Genomic DNA, 13,282 nt, shown 5'->3' on the forward strand with positions numbered 1-13,282 from the left:
AAGAATTCAGGGTGTCTACAATCAAATTAAAATGTCCAGAATATGTAATTCGCTCATACATTTATTAGAACCAAGCAAAATAGTTCCAAAATATAAGCAAGCCTTTGAATTTGCCAGAATTTTTCCTTCAGGAAAAATGGCACAAAATAGACTGAGGGAAGAAATAAAGTCTGAAAATTAGGCCAAATGTCTGTAATTTAGAATGAATTCCTGGCCTTTCTCTACTTCAAATTCTTTATTTCTTTTGAGCACAGAGAAGCAGGGAATGGGAAGAGAACTTGGGGGCCTTCTAATTCAGTCTCCTGCTCAAGTGCAGGATCTACTGCAGCATTTCTGGAGGATGACCATCCAGCCTCTTTGAAGACCTTCAGGAAAGGCAAACTTGCTGTTTAATGTGCAGTCTGTTCCAATGGCTGACAGCTCATGCAGTCAGGAAGTTCCTCCTGAGATTTACTACTCACTGCTAGGTTACCTACTTCCTTATAGTTTAAACTCATTAGTTTTAGTCTTGCCCTCTGAGGCAAGAGGAAATAAGTCTACTCCCTCTTCTGTGTGACACTCCTTCATATACTTGAAAACTACTATAATCTCTCTCTTCAGCTGGTTAAATATAGTCACATCTGGGATGAAGTGCCAATAACATGGACACAACCATATGTAAGCCATTTTCTTATGGTAGTATCCCCAGAGTTGCATGTATGTGACAATTACAACCAGATGCACAGTGCCTAATTATATCAATATTTCTGATACAATACACAATTCACTAGAAAGGTGCAAATTAATTACGGTGATCTAGAGATATTTGTATCTCATATGCTCTTTGAGTCACAAGGCTCTTAATTTCTGCTCAATATCTCTCAATTACTACTGCATTTCTCTTTGCATCAAAAAGCCAGAGTCCAATTCTTATAATGCAAGAACTTTCCTGTGTCTGAATTTTTCATACTACTCTTAGTGTAGGACAATATTCTGCAATCTGGTCACCCTTCAATGGCCACCATGACTAGGGAATTTTGAGAGTTAAAGTCCAAAGATCTTGGGAATGCCCATTTGGGGGAAAGGTAGTATCAAATAACACCATTTTGTATGAGAAGAGACTAAGACAACACCATTTTCCCAGTTTGGTACAATGTTCCTTTCTAAAGAGTTCCAAAAATGCAAAAAGAAAAAAAAAGCATTGAAAGATCCAGCATGCATGTCTTATCAGAGTTCCTGGCTCAGGACATTAATTCTAATTTCAAACATAGCTTTTAATCAAACTAATTCATTAAACAAAAGTACAAACACAATATATGTTCTGAAACAATACAGGCATAACTACACTGTGCTGCTTAAGTCAAAATATGAAAGTATTCATCTGAGTCAGATTTCCTGTGCTTAGTATTGAAGGGACGTAGAGCAATGAGAAAACACAATCTTTTGGTTTGTGTGGGACTTTGGAATCAATTCTATAAATACACTTTGGAGTGCAAATGTTACATTACCTGCAACTCTTTAAAGCAGCTGTACCTTTTTTCTAGGACTGGACAGCAGCTGAGGAGGCAAGCTGTGTGATCCCAGGAAAAGATGCAGCTGCATTAAGAGTCATTAACTCCCTTGTTTGCACTCTCACAGGCTTCAAAGCACCTTTTTAGAATTCAACCTCAAGCAATGCTCAGCCCTAATGAACTCCCTTTCAAATCATACTGGAAGGGTACAAGTTAACCAGTGTTGCTAGCCATATGAATGCATATAGAACTATTATTTATAAACCAAGTATGAAAGCTTTTCACATTCTCGCTGAGACTCAAATATATATTTCTCTTGGTCTGTGCAAAGAACCTTAAGCAAAACATTACAACTGGGAGAATTTGTTGATTGGATGGAATCTGCTCTCCTATGTTTCTACAGATGGTGCATATTTACTTACTCTTTTCTACTTATTTTGTATAAGACAGCTATGGTTCACAGTTGTTAAAAATGCCATGTACCTACAGAAAGCTTTGAGATGGATAAACTGCAGTCCCATCACATGGAGAAGAGTTTGCTGGTCCTAAGGTTCTATGACTCTGAGCAGCTGAAATATGTTTTGGGAGTCAGAAACTCATTTACTTATTCATGTTTACTATTTTGAGCAATGGAAATGTGTTACGCCATAGTTAGTGATGCCATGAGTATATGAAAATTTGAAGCTGGAGAAGATGCAACCCCATCATATCAAGGGCAATCTCCAGAATATGTTGGTATACAAACTGGGGTTGCCCAAACTATTTTGAGATGCAGCTATTCTGTTACTTATTAATTTGTACAGACGTTGAGCAAGATATGGCTATGCCACATGATAATTATGGTGACCTGAACATATGAAAACCATTGGAGCAGAAAGATGCAGTCCTATCACTTCCAGGTCAGTCTGTTAGATATGTGGCTGCATGATTTGGGGTGGCTATAGCTAACTGTGGGAGGCAACAGCTCAGATCTGAGGTTTGTCATGCATTATGCCTAAGACAATTATTTGTTTCTTAAAGGCAGAGTGTCCCAGTTACAAAGATATACAATAAGAATTAGTTCTAAGTTTAATTTTAAGCATAGCATTCTATCAGCTTCAGGTTTACATCCATTTCCCCAACTGAATTGACAGCTGAAGTCTTTGTGCAAATAAGGAACCAGCAACTTCAGAACAGTCTGCAGCAAGACAGGGTTTGCTGTTCAAAGGGAGAACTGTAGTTACATTTGTGAGGAAAGTAAGTTTTCAGATGAATGGGATTGTTTTAAATCAAACTGAAACATAAGGAATTTGCAATAGCCTTAGAGTTGGCTTATCATCTAGTTCACACCAGCCTGTCATAAATCTTATCAGAACATTCTCATGGCAACCCTTGAACCTGTCTTCCAGATGCCAAGGAAAGAGGTCTTCTTGGCATTTGGCACCCTAAATTACCCCCCTCCTTTTGATCTGTTTCTTCTCACTAAGACAATTGTTTTCTTTGAAGATGGTCGATAACAGAAGGGCAGGAAGTAACCCAAGATCTATTACTTATGAATACATCATTTTTCCCCTTTTCTGAAATGTATAAATATCAGTGCATCTCTTTTGTTTGGAGGTGTGGCTCTCACTATCCTTTTGGTGCCCCCCCCATAAGTACTGTTTATATAATAAACATTGCAGGGAGGGTGATTGTTTGCTTTGGGTCCGGTGTTTGATTCCATACGTTATTTCTATCTATCCATAGCAGTAGAGGAAGAGGGAGATGTCCTCCATCCCTCTTCCCTTTAAACGAGAGTACTATAGAAGCAAAATACATATTCTGGCAATGTTGCTGGGCTTAGATTTTGCTTTTGGCAGAGTGGTAGAAACTGTGCACCACTGTAAACTGCATAAATGGAAGGACAGGCTATATATCTTAACCCTGAGATGAGAAAGGGGATCAATAAAGAAAAAGGAAGACATACCTTATTAAGTGGCATATTATACTATTGGGAGAAAATGAATGCAGAAGCCTCCATGACCCATTACAAGTATTCTGACTTTCTGATATGGAAATCTTGCCTCATTTGCCACTAACCGTGACACAAACATATCCTAACAAACATTGTATTCCTCACCTGAGAGATCAGCTGTCTTGGTACTAGGTTTTGACAGTGGGTCTACCCATCTGTCAAAAACTTCTTCTGGTTTGTTTTTAATCTTTATTTTTTATTTTTTTTATTGATTTTATTGTAATTTCCTGGTTTGGCTGTTCTGAGCCACCCAGAGTCGGGTGGCATCCAAGTTTAATAAATTATTATTATTAAAATTATCTGCCAGGCACAGCAGTGCTGTGATTGGCAGATGTTTTCTCACTGAGAAAGGTGGAGGGCAGCCAAGTCAGAGGGTTTCATGCTTTGCTTAACATGTTCTGTATGTTTTAAATCAGGACAACACCATAGGGCAGCAAACCTGAACACTTGCAGGATAAGGATCAGCAGTGGGGCAGAACATTTTACACCAGTTTAGTTTACAAACAGCATATCATGTGAAAATTGCTTTACTTGAGCATTGGAGAAAATAACAATATTCATACTGACCACTCAGGACCCCCACCATCCATTAAATAATTAAATGTGGAAAAGGAAGCCACCTCTAGTTGATTAAACAAAACTGTGTTACTCACTGGGATAGCAGTGGGTTTTCTCCCACTGTAAAAGCTCTATTCTGCTATACCATCTGAACCTCAACATAAATATACTGTACTATACTTTACCACTAGTCGTCTTGCAATTTAAAAGGAAATCATCATATAAAAGTCTCACATTTTTAAATTGTTTTAGTCCGTGGGCTGAAAAGTTTCCCCTGTTTATGTTTCTATGTGTGATGTTAAAGATGTAAGAGGAGAACAGCCATGGACATTAATGTTTTCTTACAATGACTGTAGATGTTTGCTCTTTTCTTTAAAAATGGCTATCAAAAATAAAAGAGCAAATATCCACAGCCTTTGTTAAAATGGGTAAATAAGTGCTGTAAGCTGATGTCAAGATTAAAGATAGACATTCTAGGTCTGAAATGGAAAACTGAAATGGACTGGAATGGACCACTTCACATCAAATGACCACCAAATCTACTACTGTGGACAAGAGGACCACAGAAGAAATGGAGTAGCCTTCATAATTAATTGTAGAGTGGCTAAAGCAGTGCTTGGATACAATCCCAAAAACGATAGAATGATCTCAGTTTGAATTCAGGGCAAGCCATCTAACATCACAGTGATCCAAATATACGCCCCAACCACAGATGCTGAAGAAGCTGAAGTAGAGCAGTTCTATGAGGATCTGCAGCACCTACTGGACAACACGCCTAAAAGAGATGTTATTTTCACCACGGGAGACTGGAATGCTAAGGTGGGCAGTCAGATGACACCTGGAATTACAGGTAAGCATGGCCTGGGAGAACAAAACGAAGCAGGACACAGGCTGATAGAATTTTGCCAAGACAACTCACCCTGCATAACAAACACTCTCTTCCAGCAACCTAAGAGACGGCTTTATACATGGACTTCACCAGATGGACAACACCGAAACCAGATTGACTACATCCTTTGCAGCCAAAGGTGGCGGACATCTATACAGTCGGTAAAAACAAGGCCTGGAGCTGACTGTAGTTCAGATCACGAACTTCTTCTTGCACAATTTAGGATCAGACTAAAGAGATTAGGGAAGACCCACAGATCAGCTAGATATGAGCTCACTAATATTCCTAAGGAATATGCAGTGGAGGTGAAGAATCGATTTAAGGGACTGGACTTAGTAGACCCTATCTACGAAGAACTATGGACAGAAGTCCGCAACATTGTTCAAGAGGCGGCAACAAAATACATCCCAAAGAAAGAGAAAACCAAGAAGGCAAAATGGCTCTTTGCTGAGACACTAGAAGTAGCCCAAGAAAGAAGGAAAGCAAAAGGCAACAGTGATAGGGGGAGATATGCCCAATTAAATGCAAAATTCCAGAGGTTAGCCAGAAGAGAGAAGGAATTATTTTTAAACAAACAATGCGCGGAAGTGGAAGAAGACAATAGAATAGGAAGGACAAGAGACCTCTTCCAGAAAATTAGAAACATCGGAGGTAAATTCCAGGCAAAAATGGGTATGATCAAAAACAAAGATGGCAAGGACCTAACAGAAGAAGAAGAGATCAAGAAAAGGTGGCAAGAATATACAGAAGACCTGTATAGGGAGGATAACAATATCGGGGATAGCTTTGACGGTGTGGTCAGTGAGCTAGAGCCAGACATCCTGAAGAGTGAGGTTGAGTGGGCCTTAAGAAGCATTGCTAATAACAAGGCAGCAGGAGACGACGGCATCCCAGCTGAACTGTTCAAAATCTTGCAAGATGATGCTGTCAAGGTAATGCATGCTATATGCCAGCAAATTTGGAAAACACAAGAATGGCCATCAGATTGGAAAAAATCAACTTATATACCCATACCAAAAAAGGGAAACACTAAAGAATGTTCAAACTATCGAACAGTGGCTGTCATGTTCCCGTTCCAATGTTTATGGTTCCTCGTAACGTTTCACATGTCATATCTGCAGTTGCGTGCCTGCCTGGCCACGCTGGTAAATTTCCTTTGTGCTGACTTGTGATCTTCTGGAATGTATGTTTGGGTTATCTCTGCTGTTCAAGGTTACTTTCTCAGGCCGATTCTAACGGTTGCTAGCGTCTGGGGTGGGTGGTTGCTATGCTAGCCTGAGGGGAGGGTTTGCAACAGGAGCAAGGCTTTTTAAGTTTGTAATTGGCGCGCTTTTGCTCATTCTCAGCTTTCTTCGTACTTTGCATACTATTCATTCAATAAATTAGTTTTCTCTAGTAACTACTGATGAGACTCCTTTTATTGGAATAGGCAATCATTACAGTGGCACTCATTTCACATGCCAGTAAGGTAATGCTCAAGATCCTGCAAGGTAGACTTCAGCAGTTCATGGAGCGAGAATTGCCAGATGTACAAGCTGGGTTTAGAAAAGGCAGAGGAACTAGGGACCAAATTGCCAATATCCGCTGGATCATGGAAAAAGCCAGGGAGTTTCAGAAAAACATCTATTTCTGTTTTATCGACTATTCTAAAGCCTCTGACTGTGTGGACCAGAACAAATTGTGGCAAGTTCTTAGTGGTATGGGGATACCAAGTCATCTTGTCTGCCTCCTGAAGAATCTGTATAACGACCAAGTAGCAACAGTAAGAACAGACCATGGAACAACGGACTGGTTTAAGATTGGGAAAGGAGTATGGCAGGGCTGTATACTCTCACCCTACCTATTCAACTTGTACAGAGAACACATCATGCGACATGCTGGGCTTGAGGAATCCAAGACTGGAGTTAAAATTGCTAGAAGAAACATTAACAATCTCAGATATGCAGATGATACCACTTTGATGGCTGAAAGTGAAGAGGAACTGAGGAGCCTTATGATGAAGGTGAAAGAAGAAAGTGCAAAAGCTGGCTTGCAGCTAAACCTCAAAAAAACCAAGATTATGGCAACCAGCTTGATTGAGAACTGGCAAATAGAGGGAGAAAATGTAGAAGCAGTGAAAGACTTTGTATTTCTAGCTGCGAAGATTACTGCAGATGATGACTGAAGTCACGAAATCAGAAGACACTTAATCCTTGGGAGAAGAGCAATGACAAATCTCGATAAAATAGTTAAGAGCAGAGACATCACACTGACAACAAAGGTCCGCATAGTTAAAGCAATGGTGTTCCCCATAGTAACATATGGCTGCGAGAGCTGGACCATAAGGAAGGCTGAGAGAAGGAAGATCGATGCTTTTGAACTGTGGTGTTGGAGGAAAATTCTGAGAGTGCCTTGGACTGCAAGAAGATCAAACCAGTCCATCCTCCAGGAAATAAAGCCAGACTGCTCACTTGAGGGAACGTTATTAAAGGCAAAACTGAAATACTCTGGCCACATAATGAGAAAACAGGACACCCTGGAGAAAGGAGAGTGGAAGGCAAAAGGAAGAGGGGCCGACCAAGGGCAAGGTGGATGGATGATATTCTAGAGGTGACGGACTTGTCCCTGGGGGAGCTCGGGGTGTTGACGACCGACAGGAAGCTCCGGCGTGGGCTGGTCCATGAAGTCAGGAAGAGTCGGAAGCGACTAAACGAATAAACAACAAGCTGATATCAGTAAAAGATCACAGCAACCAGTATCGTAATCAGCCAAATTGATTACCACAGCACAGGAGACGGCTGGTTTTCAGCTCCTACATTTCACTGCATCCCTTTTAAAATACTTTTCTTCTCCCATCTGCTCGTCAACTTAACAGCACAGGCAGTACCAAGGTAAATCAACGCAGCTCCGCTGCTGAACCAGTCTTGCTTTGACCGGCGTTTGTCAGAGGAACCGTAACGCTGGGTTCAAACAACAAGTGAAACCGAACTCAACCCACCTACCTCGTGGCCTCCAGGGAAGTGGGGGTCGGCCCGCTTGCACGCGCACACCGAATCAAGATTCCCGGAGCCTCGACAGCCTTTCCAGAGAAATCATTTTAGCTCCTTAAAACGCTTCTCCCGCGCGTTGTACGCGTCTTTCTCGCGGTAACGTAAAAACACCTCCGGTCGAAAAAGCACTGGCCATTCGTCGCGGCTTGTTTCCCTCTAACGCCTCCGGCACCGATCTCCGCCCCCGAAGACTTCTCTTACGATAAAAGCGACCCTTCCGGCAGCCAGATGGTCTCCACCCTACACTCTAACCGGATGCATTTGCGGCATAAACACTGCCCCCTGTCGAGTTGCATGCTGGGTACTGTAGTTCGCCTACCGCCAGCTGAGCGTACACCACAGCAAAATGCAGCGTGTTGCATTCCGTGGGGCGGCATTTTGGGTACTGTAGTTCAAGAGTCGCGTTGGGCTTTGGGTGATGTAGTCCTTAGGGGTGCCAAACGTCTCGGAGCTGTAGCCTTGCTCTTCCGGTCCAGTAGGACGGCAACGGCTTGGCCAGCAAGGGATCGCTCCTGAGCGGCGCGCGGACTGAGCCGGAGGAGGGGGAAAAAAGTCATCCTCTCCTCGTCAACTTCGCTTTGTGGGGAAGATGGCGACTGAGGACGCCCCGCTGCCGTTGTTGCAACCCCCGCCGTCGCCCCCCAAGGAAGGGAGACTTTCGGAAAGCAGGGAGGAGGAGGAAGATAAGGAGGCAGCAGAGACGCTCAGTGAGTGAAGGGAAGGGGCAGGAACCGCGTGCAGGGCGAGGGTTTTGCCATGGGGAGAAGGAGGGGAGGGACTGCATTTGCCGCCGGCCTTTCTTCTCCTCATCCACTCTGCTTGAGCGGAGCCTTCTTGGACGGTTCGAAGCCACTTTCGGATTGGGCACGTCGGTCAGAGGGTTCCTGGCTTCCAGGCGGTGCCTTTCTTGAGGGCCCTGGAGGGGCATCGGCGTGAACTGATTTGGAGTGGGGGAAGGCAATGCCACTGTGTGCGGGGACGCCACTATTTGTCTCCTTAAAGGCAAGAGAGAAATGCTGCGGGCCCTCGGCCAGTTGTGCCTCGGTGCTGTTGCATGAATGCAGTTCATTCCTCCCAGAGGGATGTTGTTACTGCAAAAACCATTGTTTCTTTCATTAGCGTTTAATGGCACGTAAAACGTGCCTTGGGGTACAGGATACCCTCTTGAGCAAAGGGGCTTGAGGTGGCTCCCGATGTTCCTGGCAGGGAATTCCTTCCGTTTAGGTTGGAAGAAAGCGTTGACCGGAGACTCTTCTTATCCTCCCAGTTTTCTCTTCCCCCACCCCACCCCCTCTTAGTTACAGTAAAGGATAAAACAGGTAAATCCCAAGCCATTAGTAGAGTCGGGGTGGTGCATTCCTTCATGCAGGATTCTGTCAAGAAGGGATTATCTCAGCAAAAATGGGAAAACCTTCCTTCCAGCTAGTGCCAGATGCTGTCTGCCAGATCCAAGAGCCATCTGGCCTGATTAGTTAGTGAAGGCTCCTAGGAAAAGCCCAGCAAACCATCAGCTGCCTGCCTTTCTGTTTCTGAACTGCAGTCATCAAGTCTAGGAGCATCCCTGATCTGCCTCTGCTGCTTCCTTTCTGGGGAGTGTTGGGGTTAAGGACTCTATTGTTTAAACAGATCCTTCCCCTAGGCAAACAAATCCCGCATTAGTAATTCCCTTGGGAATTTCAGAACTTCATTGTTCATGCACTGCCAGATTGAAATCTCCATGTTCAGTGCCAGCTGTTTCTCAGTCTCTTGTCAGCTTGGACCCAGGAGGGATATGCAGCACCTGGAGCTTTCTCCTATAAAGCTAGATCTGGATCCATAGAAACAAACCTTTGTTCATCCTTATCTATTTGCTTTCTGGATCTTCTCCTTTCACCATATTTCTTAAGTTAAACATTTGTCTGAATCATTTGTTGGGCAATGAAACATCTGCAAGCAAACAACCAACCCCAGAGAGCACCAAGGACTCCACATTTGCTATAGTCCTAGGGGGGTAATCACAAAGTCACTCTTTTCAAACTAAACTCCAACCCACTAAGGATAATCAAAGCCCAAGAAAATAGAAGACGTCCTTATCCAAGCAAACACTTTTTAAAATAATTGCCTTTTCTTTGCTGGATACATATGGTAACATGTGCATTAAATTCTTCTTTTATCCTTTAGATTTTATTTTCTGTCCCACTGGGTGACTGAGGGATGTATTTTTATGAAATAGATTTGCTCTCCTCCTATATGTACTGTACATGTCTTCTAAATTTATTCTGTCCTGCTTTATGCCCAGACAAATATGTCTAATTATTTTGATTGATCAAAGTCTGTCTGTCTTTTTCCTTTGTAAGAAAAATATGTCCATTTTACTTTATCTGTTTATTACAGTATTTAAGATTTGCTTCCTGGCCAAAACATTGAGATTTTTTTATGTACTGATTGTTTTATGACTGCCCAAGTGACCTTTCGGTACAAAGAAGAAATATTGAGTTCATTAAAACCATCTGAAGATTTTAAGAAGTACACGTTCTCTTTTTGAACACTACCTTAGGATACTGAGAGGTACACAGAAGGCAAATGGTTTCAGGGACCTAATAGCTGAGATCTTCCAGAATTTCATATTCTTAATCTGACAATCTTAGATATTGTAATAAATAAAGGTTGCATCTTTTATTTAAATCTTTTGAGGAGGCAAACTGGCATGAACAGCCTCATGTGAGTGAATGAGGAAAACCCAACAGAAGCCTGAACAACTTCTTGGGCCTGTATGACCTAGTGGTCATCAGTACTGTTGAATTAGTAATGGTGGATGCTAGCAATCGTAGTTTAGGAACATCTGGAGGGCCACAAATTTTCTGGGCATCATATAGATGGAATTGAGGATTCACGAAATAACTTAATTATCTTTGAGTCCATGTGGTTCTTGCCCTGGGCTTTTCCAGTGAAGGATAGTAAATCATTGAAATGATATTTTTTAAAGTATGCTGGTTGGTTTGTGCATTTGTGTGTGTGTGTGTGTATATTATTAATTATATAGTATATTATATATTGATTGTATATGAGTCTTGCCCATTCGAAATATTATTTTTCTCTGTTACACTGCAGTGGTGAATAAGGTCAGCTTACTGCCTAGTGTCCTTAGAAGGAAAAATTGTGCAAAGATCAGTTTTCAAATCTTTAATCGCAATTACGAAATTAAGAACAAGAAATGAGAACATATATTTCATTTCCTTCCTATGCCAGCTAGAAATCACATTTGTGCTATTCTCAGGAATGAGCAGTTTTAACCAGATCCCATCTTAACCAGGGTTTACAAGTTAGCTTGAGATCTTGGTAACAGTGGGTCATTGGTTAATAAGAACTTGCTTAAAGCTAGCATTTACTAAACTCTTCTTAATTTTAATGGGTCTAATTTATCTTTTATCTCACACTTTCTTACATTGCGTATATACTAATTGGAATATGGTAGTATATTTACACAGAAAATAATGCAGCTAATTAATATATATTGTTTTGCCTTATAATCTTGGTTTTTTATCTTTCTGTAGATGGGATGGATGTCTCCAAAAAAACTGATAGCTCCAGGCAAGATACAGAAATTATTAGTGAAGATATAAATGCCAAAATGAAAGAAACAGAGCAAAGTTCCATTGAAGATCTTAAGAGTAACCTACTGGATGCATCATCTAAATCTCCACAAGGTTTGCTAAGATAATACAGAAAACTTTGCTTTATGTGGGGTTGTTTACAGGACATGAAATTTCATTCTGCCAATCTATCTTTTACAAATTAGTAAAAATGCATAGATAAAGGGCATAAGATGGCATACATCCTCTGATTGATAATGTTGCAAAATATTACAGCCTCGGGCAAAGGTGTGAATTCTTTGTATGCTCATATGTATTTCTCTCAAGATTTAGAGATCAGACCTCAAAGGAGGTGACTGCTTACCACTTTAGTAGTAGTGTAACACCACTCTAACAAAACCTTATAATGTTAGTCAGGAATATGCTACCTACAACTCATTGGTTCCTAACCTCAGTTTAAATTTATTAAAATATACCTTCATGGATCAGCATACTACATCTTGAATGCAGCCCCCAGAGCCACTGCCAAAATTCAGCGGCACTGAACTTCTTCTGATGTATCATAAAATTACCCAAATCTCTAGAGAGGGGTTCTGGGCCTTCAGCCAGCCAATGAAACACCCTATGCAATCCCAATACAGTTAATAATGAATACATTATTATTGAATACACTGGGATTTTGTCCCAGTTAAATATATACCTTTTAGTAAATGTTCAGCACCAGGCTTTCCAAATTATGCCCAAAGAGACATAAAAGCCAAAATACATTATTTATTCTTTGTCACTGAAAATAGAGCCAAAAATATAGGAAAGAGTTAACCTTTTTTTCACTAGAAACCAGAGCTTAAGACTTATTCTAATTCCATGGAGGAAATTCTTTGCTTTCAAGTTTTTGCTCCCCATTTTGGGAGGAGTGATGGCTTTTTCCTGGCTTCACTGATGGTGAGAACACCAATAGTCACTTTTGCTTTTAAAAAGGCAACCAATGGAAATGTATAAATTCACACATGGCATGGAAATTTTTTTGTACTACAAGTGGTCTTTCTTTAATGACCACTTGTTCGGTGACCGCTCAAACTTGCGACAGCACCAAATAAGTGGCGCTTACGACCAGACCTTGAAGTTCTGGCCGTCGCAGTGCCCCCACAGTCACATGATTGTGATCCTGGCACTTGGCAACTGGCCCAAATTTCCAACCCTTGCAGCGTTCCAGGGTCATGTGATCACTATTTGTGACCACCTCTGCTGGCTTCCCACAAGCAAAGCCCATAGGGAGGCCAGCAGGACGTTGTAAGTCACAATCACATGAGGTCCTTGCTTAACGATTCCTGCGGTCCTTCCTTAACAATGGTAACCAGGAACTGCTGTCACTAAGCAGTGCAGTCACATGACATTGTGCTTTAGAACCACATCACTTAGTGATGGAAATTCCAGTCCCAATTACAATTGTGAAGACTACTTGTAATTATTGTTGGTAACATGATGTTTTTCTTTATGAACTGTTTGACCTAAGAGAGAGCTCTCATGTTATATGTTGACAGAATTTGGGGTCTTGGCTTCTTCACGAGTTGCTAAACCTACCTTGACATTAAATCTCTGGAGGTTGGAAGTCAGTGTGCCCTTCCCGTCATCCCTCCGTACAAACTCCCCTGTCCCTGTTAACTCTTTTAGTCACTCATTGCCAACTGTATCTGCTTGGGACTGAGCTGTTGGCTGATGAATGCTGATTACCTGACCCATAGTCAGCTGCA

At 41.6% G+C, this 13,282-nt stretch overlaps 2 protein-coding genes across 2 annotated transcripts in view; one reads left to right on the forward strand and one right to left on the reverse strand.

Moving 5' to 3' along the window:
• Positions 1 to 8,190, reverse strand: part of SWT1 (SWT1 RNA endoribonuclease homolog) — a 44,855-nt gene extending 36,665 nt beyond the window's left edge. Inside the window, exon 1 of the mRNA XM_063298427.1 lies at positions 7,912 to 8,190. The gene's annotated coding sequence lies outside the window, so the exon portion shown is untranslated. The remainder of the gene's footprint in view (positions 1 to 7,911) is intronic.
• Positions 8,191 to 8,496: 306 nt separating this feature from the next.
• The window catches only part of TRMT1L (tRNA methyltransferase 1 like), a 29,054-nt gene continuing 24,268 nt past the window's right edge, over positions 8,497 to 13,282 (forward strand). The window contains exons 1-2 of the mRNA XM_063298425.1: positions 8,497 to 8,666; positions 11,493 to 11,645. Coding sequence (XP_063154495.1) covers positions 8,549 to 8,666; positions 11,493 to 11,645 — 271 coding nt within the window. The 5' untranslated portion in view covers positions 8,497 to 8,548. The remainder of the gene's footprint in view (positions 8,667 to 11,492; positions 11,646 to 13,282) is intronic.

The sequence above is a fragment of the Candoia aspera genome, chromosome 3, assembly GCF_035149785.1.
Source record: "Candoia aspera isolate rCanAsp1 chromosome 3, rCanAsp1.hap2, whole genome shotgun sequence".
In the NCBI taxonomy this organism is placed as follows: domain Eukaryota; kingdom Metazoa; phylum Chordata; class Lepidosauria; order Squamata; family Boidae; genus Candoia; species Candoia aspera.